The following is an 18,438-nucleotide window of genomic DNA, read 5'->3' as shown; positions in this document are numbered from 1 at the left end:
GCGTATGTGGTGTTGAAGAAACATAGAGCATACAGCCAATGGATACAGCATTAACAACTTGTTAATTCATAGCGTATTATTATCGATTTATATAATCGATTGATAGGAAGTGTAGCACAGGTCAATTGTGATAACATATGTTGTCTATTTTATACTCATTTCATGTCTGCCCCTTTATGCATTGCTTTTATTTAGTCAATTCTCTGCTCATTTTATGCCTGTCTATTTTATGTCTACATTGCTGCTGTGAAACACTTTGGGCTGCAATTCTTGTATGAAAGGTGCTATACAAAGAAGGTTTATTATTATTACCCCCCCCCCCCCCCCCCCCCCCCCCCATACAGTAGGCTAGGTGAGAATCGGTGGCAGCCTAATTAGTCCACTCAGCGGTATTTGCTAAAGTAGCCCCTTTCACCCCGCCCATTCAAGGCGGGAATCTTATTCTGCCATGCCATTCTGTGAGCGGTATGAACACGGAATGGGGGGTCAAAATTGACATGACAGTAAGCTGTCAGCAGGTATAGTAAATTGCTAGTGTGGGTTCACCACAGCGTCTGTGTGAACGGGACTGACTGGCATAGTGGGACAGGGGTGTGATGTTTTCATGATGTGGTTCATTCTGTGGGGGTTTAACTTGTAGGTAAAATCGTAACCACAACTATTTTCACAAGTGGAGTGCTGTCCTATGCCACTATCCTTGCACCACCAACCTGCAGGAATATTGCTTTGTCTAGCTATCAGTTGTTGCATGAAAGGTGGGATAGAGCAACGGCTGACCACATAATAAAAATAATCATCATAATAATAAGCTACATGTTATATGTCTAATTAAAAGGAATATGAAACATGAGAAGACGCAACTTTTACCTTAAACCGTAAAAAGCTCACGGTACATCAACTAGCTGCCCTGGACTCGTACACCAGTCTCGATAAAAAACAGTAACACTGCATCATCTACATCGGGATACAGCCACACATAATGTTATATTTCATCGTTTTTTGTCTTTCATTCATTAGAATGCATGAGACGATTTTGCCAAAACAACTTGTATCTCGGCTGCTCCATGACCAGCAATGTCTCTCCTACTCGTCTTAAGCTCATCTTAGCTCATCATAATGAGACCTTTTTCAGAACCACAACTCAAGACATGCTGCTTCTATCCGCCTATGACTTGGGAACACGGTATTCTGTTTAAATGCACACATGGTGGCGGCATTGTACCGCCTTTACTTGGTTCAGTGTGAACAACCAACACCGGCAGAATAAAGGTTCTCCTTTGCGGCATTACTGCAGGATTTCTGTGTGAAAGGGGCTACTGTCACTCTGCCATCACTGAACATACAGTCCCAGCAGACCTGGGAACAGTAAAAGCCAAAGGGGGTCTGAACTGGATTCCGCTCAAATAAAGTGAACTCAATTTGCACTCTGCCCAAAGCAGAGTTCCTTTAAAGCCCTGTGGCTAAGATCACAAGTTCAGATGAGCTAAATCTTTTCAACTGTGTCCCCAGCTGCCCTTCTGAGAAACAACAGATGAAATTCCCTTCTCTTTGATGGCAGATGCAGCTAGGTCAAACCCCAAAGCTTCAAGATTAGCTGAGCTGTGCTTCTCTGATACACTTTAAAACGATTGATTACCTCACCATTTCGCTTTTGTGTCAACAGTGTATAGCTTGAGCATAGCATTTGGAGTTTGTGTAAAATCCTGTTTATAAAAGGTGATTATTGTAGAATGTGTCTTAATACGTGCAGAGTGGCAACAATGTGGAGCAACAGCAAAGTCCTCGCTGAAGAAAATGATTCAAGTGATTAAAATTAAACGTTATAAGTAGAAAGACACTTCATATACAGAAATAACAGTTGCAGTCCATCAAGGAAAAGTTATTCCAATGCAAATCAAAATTATGTACTTTGATCTCATGCTTCACAGCCGTGTGTCAGTCTGAATGAAAATAATGAAATGTCATTGGAAAAATGTATATTATTGTCAGATGATCACTCACCCATGCAACACAAAAGATTAGAAAATATGGCCGATGACTCAGACAGACCTGCCTATGGGGAATGAAGCTGATTAGAGTTGACAGGGGAATAATGGGTTAAATCTACTGGAAGGGAGGGGAAAAGAGGGAATGACAAACAGAGACGGGAATGGAAGAAAGCTGGGTAAGAAGGAAGGTATTACTAGTGAGCCATCATCAAGGTTTCCCTCTGCATTCGTTTCTGTCGCATTCGTTTCCTCTGCATTCGTTCCCTCTGCAATCGTTTCTGTCCCATTTGTTTCCTCTGCAATCGTTCCCTCTGCAATCGTTTCCTCTGCATTCGTCCCGTTCTCCACGATAACTGATTTTTCGGCCTGAATTGCTTCCTATGGCCAAGGAAATGGTCAGGTTTAACACAAATCCATTACAGATTATTTGAGCCGGAGAAACTACATAGGACTTTTTTTTTGTGTGTGCTGTTCTGTTCACATTAACCCTTTTACGTCACACTACAGAAGGTTAACCTTTCACTATCACACTACAGACAGTTATCCGTCTGTAGTGTGGTAGTGAAAGGGTTAACCGTCTGTAGTGGTAGTGAAAGGGTTAACAGTATGTAGTGTGGTAGTGAAATGGTTAACCTTCTGTATTGTCACAGTGAAAGGGTTAACCCTTTGGTAGTGTGGTAGTGAAAGGGTTAACAATGTCACCCATTACATAAATAGTAGCTATGAATTTAGCCAAAGAGTCTGAAAACCCATTTGAGATGGGAGGATTATATATACCTGCATATAATCCTCCTATATACCTAATTATAAACCTGCAGATAACCCATATAACTTGTGATAACATGTACAATAATGCTGTCTTATATATTATTATTATTACCGTATATCTATCTATTCACATCTGTCTGTACATACCTGCATAAAATCCTTTTACATATCTGTAGATACTATATCTATATATAGTCATTGCACTGTACTTGTGCTGTATGAATTTGAATCTAACCTAATCTAATCTGATGTTGCAATATGTCTTGATTATGCTTGCCTATCAGAGTTTGGGTTTATGCTTCCCTACTGGAATTAGAAGTATATTCTTGCCTCTAGGAATTCAAAGACTACCCTCGGCTAGCAAAGCGACCTACAGCCTGCCACATCATATCCATTACACACAGTTAGTCTTGTGCCAAATGCAGCTCCCTCTGCAGGAAAATGATGTATGGGGTGCAGTGAGCCACGTCTGAATCTACTCAAATTCAATTGAGCGTCAACAACCTGGAGGACAGTACATTAGCGGGGCAATCGAGCCGAATAAACAACATTGTTGTCGCTATCCAAGCAGATTGCAAAGGATTTAACATTAAAAACAGTACTTCTTCATCACCGTGAAACATCTTTTTAAAGTAATTTGCATTTTATAAATCACCTCAGGTAGGAAGGATTATCAAGTGTAGTAACGTGAATTACAATATCAATATTTATGACAAATACATTGTAAACAGTAAATTGTAGAAAAACACATAATAAAAAAAAACATGATAAGACTGAGTTCCAACCTTGGACCCAGGGGGAGGGGGCAAGCCCAGGAAGGCATACACCGCGTTATCCTCTTTGGCATCAAAGAATGTCTCGTAGTCCTGTATGAAAACAAATGAGAACAATTTTCATTGTTTCTGTCTGTCTCCTTGCCCTCTTTAAAGCTGCAATAAGTATTTTCTTACAGTATTTTTCACATGTTCAAAACCTGTCTGTTTGTCTGTCTGTTGTTACTCCACATCACAAAGCCTATTTCATAAATATATGCAAATCTCTAAATTACATCAATAGTGTGCTGTCAGAACAGTATTGTGTTTGTAAGTGAAGAATTTACCTACCTTGTTTAAGTTAACAACCAGGACATTTTCCCAGCAAATCTATTAGTTACAAAAAGATTGCACTAGCAAGCCAGTTTATACGTGATGAGGCTTTAGTTTTTGGTAGAAATTTGTTTTGTTTACTTGCCACTTGCTGCCCTCTAGTGGTCAGAAAATAATTATTGCAGCTTTAACATAACCCAAAAATGTCAATCTTGTATTCAAAGTACAGTTGCCCCCATTTCCCACAGTATTCCCCTAGAATGTTTTCTTAGCAGGCTGGAAATTCCTTTGAAACAGCATTTCGGCCATAGAAATAGAACTGATTGAAAGGCAGTTCCCATTCAAATTTACATTGGCACACCATAAAATGACAAGTTGTCTTGGCAATCAGTATTGGTTTGGGGCATTGACCATATTCACACGGCAGCCATTTTGCTCTTATGTCATGCTCAAGTGACCACGTGTGAATATAGTCAATGAGTTGATGTTTTACCATGGTTTAACCATGGCACAGACATCATTATCGTGCAATCTTGCACGAAAGGCGCTATATAAAGTTTGATTAGATTATGATGATCATTTCAATAATTATATTCGGCTCAGTTGTGTTTTGCCAACTTTCTGAGTCTCACGCACCATGTCCATGCATGAAACAATTCTCATTTCTATGACAATAATCAAACTTCTAGGATATCCTGTTGTGCACCAAAAAGAGACCGTGACTGTGTACTGTGACAGCCAAGAAATCCCCAATCTATCCATTCAAGTTCTATGATTTACACCTTGCAACACTCTCCATTCCAATTCCATCACAATTCCCAAAAACCAATACAAACCTACACATGAAACAATTGTAATAATCTCCTACTGCTCAATGCTGGAGACAACTATGTACATGGTCTAATGTGCTCACCCCACAGTAGCACTCTTCATTGAAGATCTGAGGAGGGAGCGGGATGCCGTTGGTGGGCTTCTTCTCCTCAGGAACGTTCTCTCTCATCCACATGCGGTTGTCGATGTTGCAGGCGATATCCAGCTGAGTGTAGTCCACTTTGATGGCCTCCAGGAACCCCACGACATCCTGCTGCTTCTTCTTGATCTACAAGATGACCCCATGCAGAGATAATAGGCTATGATATATAGGCTGGTGGTTATTTTTCATGACGAGGACTCCTAAATTGATATACATTAGGCTTTGGGTCCCCATTCTATTCAATTTTGTTGGATATAACTAGTCCAGGATGAGGTAGGTGAGGTAGGTGAGGTAACAGTAGAGTGAAACCTATGATCAGAATAGCCACTCTGATATAATATCCAATTGGGCTGTTGGCCCTATAGCTTTCTGGGGCCCCACTGGAACTTCCTCAAGGACCCCTGGTTGAGAACAGCTGATAAAAGCTATGGGTGTTAAGAAGATTAGTACAATATCAACACAGATTGCATCACTATATAAGGGAAAGTATTTACTGAAAGATGAAAATTGGAAATATTTGAATAGTTAGGGATTGAATATGGGGTAGACCGTAGACCAATACTGATCACTTAATATTCTGCTGGATCAAACAGTAGGCCTAGAGGAGTACCTCATAAGTATACCACTTTGTTCAGCCAAAGTGGAGTTGTTTCAGTCTAGTCAGCCAAGTCTCTAGACTAGAACTACATAAAGATGTTCTAGAAGCCTCTGTAAGTAAATGGTGGTTCCTTTTCAAGAGGTTGCTGTTGCAGGTTTGGAATGCGATCCCAGCGACGGGCAGCGAGATAAATTAGGAAAGCTTGGAGAACACCACTCAGACGTAAATAACGGGATCATAAACGATATGCCACTTAGACCAATACAGTAGGCTAAACCACTTATAACCAAGAGTTAACTAAACTAGTTGTACACGTTTTACATATATCTACACACATGTAGGTTAAGTCTGATCTCTTGTTGAGGGTTAAGCACTAATAAAGTTCGTTTTGCAAGAGAAATCAAGCGCATGGAGAATCCTTACCGCAGTCGATCCTGATGAAGTAGCGAGGAATACTTTGATAACCATTTTGTTACAATATATTCTGTAGAATGTAACAAGCAGGTTCTTAAAGCAACAGTCGGCCTCCCCTAATATTAGAGCGCACCCAACCAGGACATAACACTGTGATCAAACACACACACACACCACACCACACACCAAGGCTATTTTAGTCTCCAGACTCCATCATTGTGGGATTGGTGGGTTGGCTATAAGGGGTGCAGCAGCCCCCGGGTGATTGGCAACTTCAGCTGTCTGTCGGCAAGGGGACCGTGAAGTTACTTTGCAGTTACTTGCAAAGTGCATATATGGACAGAAATAGCCATTGGCCACCAGCAGTGTGGGCTAAAGGCTAGCAGCACATTCACACTCACAGTCACAACCCAAGGAAACAGCGATACTCTTATAATTATAGGGTACATGTCTGAATAACTGACAGATGATGGAGGAAAATATATTGCCCTTGCCCCGATGTCTTCTCCTGGACTTGATTAATAGCAATGCTCCACTATTATATTTCAAACTACATTACCCATCATTCCATACCAAGAGAGTGCGTGTTCCTATGGCAACCAACACGTTTTGAAAAAGGCCAGTCAGCCAGTTAATAAAATTCGAGATATTTGAATGAAAGTGAGTGATACAAGAAGTGTTAGCTAGCTATATATCCAATATATGGTTATGGGTTGTGAAATAAGTGTCTTGTTTATTGTACAAACATGTCTGTGTTTATTGACCATTATCAACCACATTGCAACATGAGACAACATCTCCATAATTAGCCTATCCCTAATTAGGTTAACTTAGCACATTAGCCAGCTACCACATGAACATTAATAATCAATGTTGTTAGTTATGAGTTATGGTTTGATGCACTGTTTAATGCTTTTTAAATTTGTTTTAAAATATATATAACATTAGTACCAATCACTTTAAATTAAACAGAAAGAAAAACACACAAACATATTTCCATCCATAATAGACAGGAGGGAAAGCCTATGAAGGGATCATGTTTGTCAGACATCATGGAGGAGATGTTCAAGCAGCAGTAGCATAGAGGCCTGAGCTATGTTACACCCGTTTTACAGATGTGTAATGGCCCCTGATTAACAAAGCAAACATACCCTGCCCTGGTTTGATTGATTGAAAACTTGAATTAACAGATTGCAGAATGGGTACAGTACAGTACAGCTCAATACACACAATTGTTATGGGTACCTTAGTGGTGTAGTATATCTTGTAGACCAGGCCCATTGCAAGTTGCTGTACTCTGTCGTCTACTCTAAGCCATCCTAGGTTGTCAAAATGGGCTGGGGTAGGGTGTGTTTTAGGAGTAAGGTCAAGCAGTAGTCTGACAAGTTTGTTTTGTGATGTTTGTAATCTTGTTTTTAGTGCTTTGAGGTTGTTAAGAGTAAAGGTAAAATGTCCTCAGTTGTGCTATTATGTGCTATATATATATCAATGTGTTCAACTTCTCTGTATATATCATAAGTGCAGTAATGTTGTTGTAACACTATGGGGCGCTCTAACTAAAGGTAGAGGCGCACATCTGTTCCAGGTACTGAGCCTATAAAAGGGGTGTGTCCACCTGCTCAGCTCTCTCTCTCTCTCTCTCATCCTCTCAGCTGCACCTTGAAGTAGCAGGTGCACGCTGCAACAATGTTTATGACCAATGTGAAATAAACCAAGCCAAAAAGGCTAAAGAGTTCATCGTCTCTCATCGATTCCTTTCCTCCGAATGCAACGCAAAGATAAGCTGCAGTCATTATCTTAACAGAGGTGCTTTGGTACCATGAGGTGCAAGCATAGTCATAGTACCCTTGAATGAGTGCTCCCTCCTGCTAGAGTCTTCAGGGTATTCTTGTTTACAAGAATCTTGTTCGTTGGTTAACTTTTTTTATTACATTGTTTGCCATTTTGTCACAGGAAAGATTTGCCTCTAGGATGGACCAGGTATGTCATTTCATCTTTCCTTGCGACAATATTGTCACCCACTGTAACAGAGAAGCTGTTTGTCTAGCTGAGTTTGTTATTTGATCCGAAGAGAATGGACTCTGTTTTACCCAGGTGTAATGATAGTCTGTTATCTGCGAGCCAGGTGCAGATTCTGCCAAGTTCCGAGCTGAGGGCTTTTTCAACCTGCAACTTGTTCTTGTCAGAGACCAGCTGACAAGCTGACGACATGTAATTTGCATAAATTAGGAACAGTAACAGTCCTAGTATGCTTCCTTGTGGAACACCACAGCTCACTGGGAGGGGGGGGGGGGTAGTGTACCGTTTACCTCCACCATCTGTTCCCTCCCCTCCAGGTAGGATTGCATCCAGCTCACTGATAAACTATCAAAACCTATTGCGTTTAGCTTGTCAATCAAAATGGAGTGATTGACAGTGTCAAATGCCTTTTGTAGGTCCAGCATGACCATGCCGCAATATTTGCCCGCGTCCACCTCTTGTTTGATGTGGTCATTCAATTAGAGAAGGCATGTGTCAGTGGAGTGGGATGTTCTGAAGCCAGATTGGAATTCGTAGATTAGATTTGTTTCCGCAAGGTACTTTTCGACCTGTTCGTAGACTCTTTTTTCCATAACTTTCGAGATGGAGGTAAGAATAGAAACAGGGCGGTAGTTGCCTGGGTCTAATTTTCTGCCTTTTTTGTGCAGGGGGGACACTCTTGCAATTTTGAAGTCTTTGGGGACGTGTCCCTGTTTTATGGAGAGTTTTATTATGTGTGATGATTGGGGTGATGGCGGCTGCTGAGACTCTGAGGAATTTGGATGGGATATTGTTATGGCCAGATTTGATTTGATTTGATTTTATTAGGGATCCCCATTAGCTGGTGCGATAGCAACCAGCTAGTCTTCCTGGGGTCCACACACAAAATTATTAAAAGTCAGTACACACAATGCATAATGAACCTACTGTAACAATTAATATAGCTAAAATTACATTAGTGTAAAACAAAAACAAAAAATTACTTTACAGTGTTAAAAACAATTTAAAAACAATTTAAGATTCATTTTAAAAGTGAATCTACTGTAAATGCAGCAGAGGTTCCGAGGCAGGCCATTCCACAGAGTTAATGCTCTAAAAATAAAAGATCTCCCCAGAGCGCTGGTTCTAGGACCTGGCAATTCAAGCTGCCCACTACTGGAACCTCTAGTGTAATGCTCGTGCACAGTATTACTAAAAACAATCTGATTATCAGTGGCCTTGTTAGGTTGGAGGGCGCTCAGTTTTCTGAGTACCTCTGCTGTTGTTACCATTTCAAGTTTGAAGTCGTCTTTGCGGACCCCTAGGTTTTCGTAGTAGGCTAGGATGTGTTCTACCCCAAAATGCCCTGAGTGGAAGGGTAGTTTATTAACCAGTGTTGTGGCTATGTTTGTGAAGAAAATGTTTAAGTATTTGGCCACATCCAGCTCGTCTGTGATGAGGGTGTTTTCTGTCTTTATGTTTATGTTTGTAAATCTGGTTTAATTTTTTTTGCTGCAGCCTAGTTGGTTGTTGAGTAATTTCCAAAGTTCACAGGGTTTATTTTTGTTTTCCTCAGTTTTGTCATTGATGAAATTTTTTGTGTGTGGATTTGATCATGGTGTTTACATCGTTTCTTCTGTCTGTTTCTTTGTATTTTGAGTTATACCACGTGGGCTTGGAGATCTCTGTTTGTGCTTTTGGCAAGCTTTGACTGACTTTTATGAAGTTCAGAGCATTTTTTGTCCCTGGATTTCATAGCAGTCAGTATTTCAGAGTGCATCCATGGCTCAGCGCGATTATTAACCCTGGTGGTTCTTAGGGGGGCCATGTTGTTGAATATTGTTGTGAATTTGGTTTTGAATCCTGGCCATGTTTCTTCAACTAGTGTACCACTGAGCTCATCTGACCAGTCCAGGCTCTCCAGTTCTAGGTTAAAGGCCTCGCTAGAGTAGGTTTTGAGGTCCCTAGATGTGACTGTTTTGTGACAGCCGGCCTTTTGTTTTAGCTTTTTCAAGTTCAAGTTCAAGTTTCTTTATTAGTTGTCATAGAAAAATACAGAATACTCTTATATGAAATGCCTTTTTCTGTTATGCTCCTGAGAGTGTGCTAGATAAAAATAAATAAAGTATAAAATAGAAAGTCAAAAGTACGTAAACAAAGTGTAAACAAAAATGTTCAGTCAATATACATATATACAATATACAATACAGAGTAGAACAAATTTGTAACTGAGTTACAATATAATATAGTATACAGTACAATGCAGAAATGGGATGAGGTATAACTTAGGGTAAGGTGCAATTGCGGGTGCAGAATATCAGAATATCTGGCAAATTCGTTTTCTCGTTTCTAATCTCCAGGGTCTAGTTGAGCTGCGTCGTGGTGAGTTTGGCACAGTAGCTACAGTAGCTTCTTGCCTTTTATGGGCAAATTTGCCTAAAACAATATATTTTTATTGGCTTCTTATTGTGATTCTGGGTCCCATAATGCTCTTGAAACAGGCCCCCGGAACCTTTCACTACCACACTACAGAAGGTTAACCTTTCACTACTGAAAGGGTTAACCTTCTGTAGTGTGGTTGTGAAAGGGTTAACACCCTTTGTCATGTGGCAGTGAAATGGTTAACCTTCTGTATTGACACAGTGAAAGGGTTAACCCTTTGGTAGTGTGGTAGTGTGGTAGTGAAAGGGGTAATGTTGCATATGAGCAGCAGTGACCATCCCAGTTGCTTCTTAGGCCGCTCTACCCTTTCCAGTTGGAGCAGGGAGGACATCAGTGGAGGTGGAGAGTCTGGGGATCAGCCATCTGACCAAGTAAACAAGTCCACAAACCTGACCCCAGCAGCCCAGTTATCAACAAATGGAAAGCAATGACTGAAGACATCGGAAACACAAAAAGGTATTGTTTCAAAAGGCCTGACTAACAGTCAACAAAGATACATTTGGATTTGTGTGATGGGGTAAGAAAGAAGCCTATTTTCCATCTACAAATCAAACTCTTTCAGAATGTATGTGAATATAAACCTCATCCATATGGTAAAAGAAAATCTGGGTTGTGCCTTTAAAGGCCCAATTTGTATTTAGTTTGACCATATTGACCACATCATATTTTATCTTCTCGTAAAAGGTTGGTCTCAGGCTTATTCCTGTCCCAGCTTGACTACGATCCAATCCAATCCAATCCAACTTTATTTATAAAGCGCTTTAACAGCCACAGGGGCACAAAGTGCTGTACAGAGGGAGCATATTAAAAACTATAAGCAGCACTAAAAATAGATTAAAAATAAAAAATAAAAATAAAAACAAGAGTACCAAAAAAAGAGAAGAAAAAAAAAGAAGGTAAACTAGGCAGCAATACAAATTTAAATAGATCAGAGTACTTAAAAAATATTTAAAAGCAAAGGACACAGTAACAAAACGATACAACAACAACACAGTAAGACAATAAGATCATAAAATCAACAAGCTACATGGTGTCGAAAGCCAGAGAGAAAAGGTGGGTCTTAAGGAGGCCTTTGAAACGGGGCAGTGATGAGGCCTGCCTAATCTGCAGTGGCAGCTCGTTCCACATTTTGGGGGCGACAACGGAGAAGGCACGGTCCCCCCTGAGCTTACACCTAGTTGTAGGCACTACTAGGAGCAGCTGGTCAGCTGACCTGAGAGAGCGAGAAGGTGTATAGACCTGCAACAGCTCAGTGAGGTAGGGTGGGGAAAGGTTATGAAGAGCTTTAAAAGCAAATAAAAGAATTTTAAAATGAATCCTAAAGTGCAAGGGGAGCCAGTGGAGTGAGGATAAAATCGGTGAGATGTGGTCATATTTACGAGTGCCAGTTAAAAGACGTGCAGCGGCGTTCTGCACCATTTGAAGGAGAGCCACTGAGGATCCACTCACCCCTATATAAAGTGCATTGCAGTAATCCAGCCTAGTCGTCACAAATGCATGGATTACTGCTTCAAAATGCTGCGCCTGTAGGATGGGCTTAATTTTGGCTAGCTGCCTCAACTGGAAAAAGCTCGATTTGACCACGGCCTTGATCTGGCTGTCAAATTTAAGGTCTGGGTCGATTTTTACACCTAAGTTCTTTACTATTGGTTTGACATGTTGTGCCAGCGAACCCAGATCTAGCAGTGAGGTCACAGAGGGGCCATCAAAAACCATGACCTCCATCTTTTTGTCATTAAAATTAAAAAAATTCGGGGCGGCTACGTGGCGTAGTGGGCAAGGCGCTCGCCACGAATGCAGAGACGCTGGGCTTGCCTGTTCGAGCCCAGCGCTCCACATTGCTTTCAGTTTAGCTGGTCGTTCATACTAATACACATTGGCCGTATTAGGGGGTGGGAAACTGATGGGTGGGGATCGGGCGTTGTGGACAGCGACTCCTACAGGTCGGTTGGTGCACCTGCGCAGTAGAATCAGGAAGTGTCGGGGGCAGCGTGAGCCTCCCACGCGTTACTCCTCGCCACTGAGAGATCGAGCTGCGCAGGTGAAAAGATGCGACTGCTGTTACCTCAAGTACCGGAGGGGACTTGTGCTATGTATGACTTAGTCCACATTGCAGACGGCTTGTGGGAGGCAAGAAACAGCGTTCGTGACAGGGGAGGGTTGAATTGGATGATACGAAATTGGGATGGGAGAAAATATAGAAAATGGGAGAAAAAGTGGATATAAAAAAGAAAAAGAAAAAAAAAAAAAAAATCAATGCCATCCAGGATTTAATGTCATCGAGACATTTGGTCAGCGGCTCTATGGAAAAGGAGCCAGACTTTTTTTAGTGGCATATAGATCTGGCTGTCATCAGCATAGTAGTGAAAAGGAATGCCGTGCTTTCTGAGGATGGAACCAAGGGGCAATAAATAAATAGAGAACAGGACGGCGCCAAGTATCGAGCCCTGGGGTACACCATACAATAGGGGGGCAGTAGAGGACACAGAGTCCTCGAGCCTGACACAAAAAGGTCGATCTGCCAGGTAGGGCTTGAACCATTCAAGGGCTATGCCTCTGATGCCCACCCACTGTTCAAGGCGGGCAATTAAAATGTCATGGTCCACCGTGTCAAATGCGGCCGACAGGTCTAAAAGGACCAGGACAACACAGTCACTGGAATCAGTAGCTAAAAAGATGTCATTAAAAACTCTTAAAAGTGCCGACTCAGTGCTGTGCAGGGATTTAAAACCAGATTGGAAAACCTCGAGAATATTGACACTGTCTATAGATTTGCCTGTCCCACTGTTTTGGCCAAACTTGACCCACTCTACCATGCTGCACTGAGATATATATCAAACACACACTATAGGAATCATTGCATACTGTATAACCTAACTGGATAGTCCTCACGTGCAGGATGCAGCACTGGTTTATTTTATTGTATAAAGCCATTTTAGGCAAACTACCACTGTATATATGTGCCAGATTTTTACCAGTTTGCGACTCTTACAACAACCTCAGATCCAGTGCCTGGATACAGTTCCAGGTACCTGCTGTGCAGACTGAGGCTGGAAAAAGGAGTTTTTTTTATGTTGGTCCTTGGTCTTGGAATGACCTTCATTCAAGCCTCAAACTGATGGCACTTGTTCCTTTAGCCCGTTTTAAACTGATGTTATCTGAGGTCCTTACCACCAGCTGCTCATGTATTAATTAATAAGTAACATACCTTGGTTTTTTATTGTTCAAAATGTGCACAATGTAGTGATTGCTTTTTGTTGTGTTGTTCTCAGCTTGTGACTGCAACTTGTTCCTGTTCGCGGACGACTCAGTCCTGCTGGTCTCTGACAGGGACAAGTTGCAGGTTCAAAAATCCCTCAGCTCTGAACACTGAACCTGGCTCGCTGATAACAAACTATCATTACACCTGGGAAAAACAGAGTCCATTCTCTTTGGATCAAATAACAAACACAGCAAGGCCAACAGCTTCTCTGTTACAGTGGGTGACAATATTATCACAAGGAACCCTACCTGGGTTCCATCCTAGAGGCACATTTTTCCTGTGACAAAATGGCAACCAATGTAATAAGAAAAAGTCAACCAACAAACAAGATTCTTGTACCGGATATCCTCCCTGGTAAACAAGAATACCTTGAAGACTCTATGCCCCTTTTCCACTGCATGGTACCTACTCGACTCTACTCTACTCACTCATTCAAGGGTACTACGACTATGCTTGCACCTCATGGTACCAAAGCACCTCAAAGGCCCTAAAAACAAGACTACAAACATCACAAAACAAACTGGTCAGGCTACTGCTTGACCTTACTCCTAAAACCCACCTCACCCCTGCCCATTTTGACATCAAACCAGGGTATGTTTGCTTTGTTAATCAGGGGCCATTACACTGGTCTACAAGATACACTACACCACTAAGATACCCATGTACATATGTAGAAATACCACGACCACAACACACAAGGGAGTTCCACAAATCATGTTCAACCCAGATTCGGCTCAAACAAGGGATAAATACGTTTCGCAATTATGCCACAACAATGTGGAACACCCTACCCACAGCCGTAAAATAATGTGAATCCCTATCCTCCTTCAAAACCGCTCTCAAAGAGCACCTACGGGAGGCAGCTATTCGAAACTGGCCCCGGCAAATGTCTAAACCCAGACCCCCCACCCACCCACCCAACCCCCTCCAATATACAGTTTCTTCCCCCTCTAATGTATATATTTTCTTTTGTAATCTCTGTCTCTTAAACAGTACTGTATATTTGTATATCTTGTATGTCATAAATGTCTGGATGTAACAGTACTGTATATTTGTATGTCGTGTATGTCATAAATGTCATGATGAATTGAAAATGGGGGACCCTGATGTAAACAAGACGAAAGTCTTTCTCTGGTCTGCATCCCCTTAACAATTATGTGTATTGAGCCGTACTGTATTGTACCCATTCTACATTCTGTATTGTACCCAAGTTTTCAATCAATCAATCAATCAGTCAAGGAGCTGGCAGCCAGGTGTGGGATCTGCGACTGCAGCAGTAGCTGACTGGGTGCAGACATGCCGGATCACCACACGGTGTCACTGCAGCACTTCCTCACAGAGCGGCCTTCCACATGTTCAGTGGCACATAATGTACTTTGTCTTCATTTGATGTCTCTTTCTCTATCTAGCGATTCAGCGTCTCTCTGTCTCTATCAATCCAAGAGGCTCAAGAGCACAGAGCCAGGTTACAACTTTTTTGCCTTTCTTCTATTACTGGAAAACCATGGGCAAAATCATATTTTTAGGAAAATACTCTTCAAACTCTTCAACTCTTCTGCACGGTTTCAGCCAGCTAATCACCCAACCCACAAGAGTATGTGACTCAACTCAAACTACCGATCTCATTCTGACCTCTGACAAGTCCATGATCTCCAATGAAGGGGTGATAGCATGCAGGTTAAGTGATCATTATATGATATTCTGTACCTACCCGGAAAAGGTTAAACAAAAGGCCGGCTGTCACAAAACAGTCACATCTAGGGACCTCAAAACCTACTCTAGAGAGGCCTTTAACCTAGAACTGGAGAGCCTGGACTGGTCAGATGAGCTCAGTGGTACACAAGTTGAAGAAACATGGCTTGGATTCAAAACCAAATTCACAACAATACTTAACAACATGGCCCCCCTAAGAACCACCAGGGTTAAAAATCGTGCTGAACCATGGATGCACTCTGAAATACTGACCGCTATGAAAACCAGAGACAAAAAATGCTCTGAACTTCATAAAAGTCAGACAAGCTTGCCAAAAGCTCAAACAGTGTTCTCCAAGCCCACGTGGAAGAACTCAAAATTCAAAGAAACAGACTAAGAAACGATGTAAACACCATGATCAAATCCACAAAAAAAAAAAATCATCAATGACAAAACTGAGGAAAACAAAAACAAACCCTGTGAACTTTGGAAATTACTCAACAACCAACTGGCTGCAGCAAAAAACTAAAAACCGGGTTTACAAACATAAACATAAAGACAGAAAACACTCTCATCACAGACAAGCTGGATGTGGCCAAATACTTAAACACATTCTTCACTAACATAGCCACAACACTGGTTAATAAACTACCCTCCCACTCAGGGCATTTTGGGGTAGAACACATCCTAGTATACTACAAAAACCTAGGGGTCCGCAAAGAGGACTTCAAACTTGAATTGGTAACAACAGATGAGGTAATCAAAAAACTGAGCGCCCTCCAACCTAACAAGGCCACTGGCCATGACAATATCCCCTCCAAATTCCTCAGAGACTCTCCATAAAACAGGGACACGTCCCCAAAGACTTCAAAATTGTGAGAGTGACCCCCCTGCACAAAAAGGGCAGCAAATTAGACCCAGGCAACTACCGCCCTGTTTCTATTCTTACCTCCATCTCGAAAGTCATGGAAAAAAAATTCTACGAACAGGTCGAAAAGTACCTTGCGAAAAAGAATAGAATTTACTAATTCCAATCTGGCTTCAGAACATCCCACTCCACTGACACATATGCCTTCTCTATTTGAACGACCACATCAAATAAGAGGTGGACGTGGGCAAATACTGCGGCATGGTCATGCTGGACCTCCAAAAGGCTTTCGACACTGTCAATCACTCAATTTTTTTTTTTTATATATTTTCCCCCCTCCATTTTCCTCCGATTTTCTCCCATCCCAATGTTAGTCATTATGCCAATACCCAATCCCAAAACACCCGCAAGAACAAAGGCACACAAAGAGGAGAGAACCACCCCAAATCGGGCACTCATGCCGGCCAACAAGCGACCTGCGTCTATGCCTTCTACATCGGGCATTCATGCTGGCTACCAGGCTAAGCTGCGTTAGCTTCTAACGGTGTACACAATATGTACAACGACACAATGATAAGCTGTGTTAGCTTCTAACGGTGTACACAATATGTACAACGACACAATGATTTACAATGATTTACATTATTACATATGGTAACGTGGTTGTGGCTTTTACAAATAGTGGTTAGCTTTAGAGATGGATGGCTATGATCACGGAGCAATAGTGCTGTTAGGTGAAACAGAAGCTGGTGTGTGGCTCTCAGGCGTAAGCGGGGTAAGGGGGGCGTGCCAGCGTAGGGTCACGTGGGCTTAGTGGCCAATCAGGCCAACCCCGGAAATCAAATCCGTCGCGGAAGTGGTACACGCGACCCGCGTCCACCCCGCCAGCTTCTCCCACCCTCTAATACTGCCAATTATATTAGTGTGAAGGGCCAGCCAAGCTGGTGACAACCCCGGAGCTGTGAGCTGGATTCGAACAGGCGAATCTAGCCGCTCCGGGGTTTGGTGACGAACACAATCTCCGTTACGCCACCTGACCGCCCTGTCAATCACTCCATTCTGATTGACAAGCTAAAAACAATTGGTTTTAGCTTGTCACCGTTTATCAGTGAGCTGGATGCAATCCTACCTGGAGGGGAGAGAACAGATGGTAGAGGTAAACGGTACCCTATCCCCCCCCCCCTCCCAGTGAACTGTGGTGTTCCACCAGGAAGCATACTAGGACCGTTACTGTTCCTAATTTATGCAAATGACATGTCATCAGCTTGTGACTGCAACTTGTTCCTGTTCGCGGACGACTCAAGAACAAGTTACAGGTTGAACAAACCCTCAGCTCAGAACTCGGCAGAATCTGCACCTGGCTCGCTGATAACAAACTATCATTACACCTGGGTAAAACAGAGTCCATTCTCTTCGGATCAAATAACAAACTCAGCAAGACCAATGGCTTCTCTGTTACAGTGGGTGACAATATTGTCACAAGGAAAGATGAAATTATATACCTGGGTTCCATCCTAGAGGCAAATCTTTCTTGTGACAAGATGGCATCCAATGTAATCAAAAAAAGTCAACCAACGAACAAGATTCTTGTACCGGATCTCCTCTCTGGTAAACAAAAATACCCTGAAGACTCTAACAGGAGCACTCATTCAAGGGTACTACGACTATGCTTGCACCTCATGGTACCAAAGCACCTAGCTCAAAGGCACTAAAAACAAGATTACAAACATCACAAAACAAACATGTCAGACTACTGCTTGACCTTACTCCTAGAACCCACTTCACCCCTGCCCATTTTGACAACCTAGGATGGCTTAGAGTAGACGATGCAATGCAATGGGCCTAGTCTACAAGATACACTACAACACTAAGGTACCCATGTACATGTCGAAATACTTCCCAAAGGTCAGTGAATACCACGACCACAACACACAAGGGAGTTCCACAAATCATGTCCAACCCAGCAATTATGCCACATCAATGTGGAACGCCCTACCCACAGCCGTAAAAAAGCACCTACGGGAGGCTGCAATTCGAAACTGGCCCCCGTAAATGTCTGAACTGCCCTCCCACCCACCCACCCACCCCCTCCTAATGTACAGTTCCCTCAACCTCGTCTGTATATATTTTCTGTTAGGATCTGTTTAACAGTACTGTATATCTGTATGTCATGTATGTCATAAATGTCATGATTAGATTAGATGATTATATCGGTATATCTGTATGTTGTGTATGGCATATAACAATAACCACAACAATAAATGCTTTTCCTGTTTTCTCATATTGTCCTACCCCCATCCCTCCCTACTAACTAGGTCCTTGCCAAGCAGAGACGGGGTACATTTACATT

The 18,438-nt window shown here is 42.1% G+C and overlaps 1 protein-coding gene across 8 annotated transcripts in view; it reads right to left on the bottom strand.

The window, feature by feature from the left end:
• sh3bgr (SH3 domain binding glutamate-rich protein) overlaps nucleotides 1-5,969 on the bottom strand; it is a 32,559-nt gene extending 26,590 nt beyond the window's left edge. For all 8 annotated transcript variants that reach the window (XM_084335177.1, XM_084335173.1, XM_084335172.1 and 5 more), the window contains exons 1-4: nucleotides 5,836-5,969; nucleotides 4,755-4,940; nucleotides 3,542-3,622; nucleotides 2,184-2,366 (exon numbers count right to left, since the gene is read on the bottom strand). In XM_084335177.1, the coding sequence (XP_084191303.1) occupies nucleotides 2,184-2,366; nucleotides 3,542-3,622; nucleotides 4,755-4,940; nucleotides 5,836-5,880 (495 nt within the window). In that variant the 5' untranslated portion in view covers nucleotides 5,881-5,969. The remainder of the gene's footprint in view (nucleotides 1-2,183; nucleotides 2,367-3,541; nucleotides 3,623-4,754; nucleotides 4,941-5,835) is intronic.
• Nucleotides 5,970-18,438: the final 12,469 nt, after the last annotated feature.

This window comes from Notolepis coatsorum (assembly GCF_963971535.1).
Source record: "Notolepis coatsorum genome assembly, chromosome: 1".
Classification (NCBI taxonomy): Eukaryota; Metazoa; Chordata; class Actinopteri; order Aulopiformes; family Paralepididae; genus Notolepis; species Notolepis coatsorum.
This window is presented reverse-complemented; position numbering and strand designations above follow the sequence as displayed.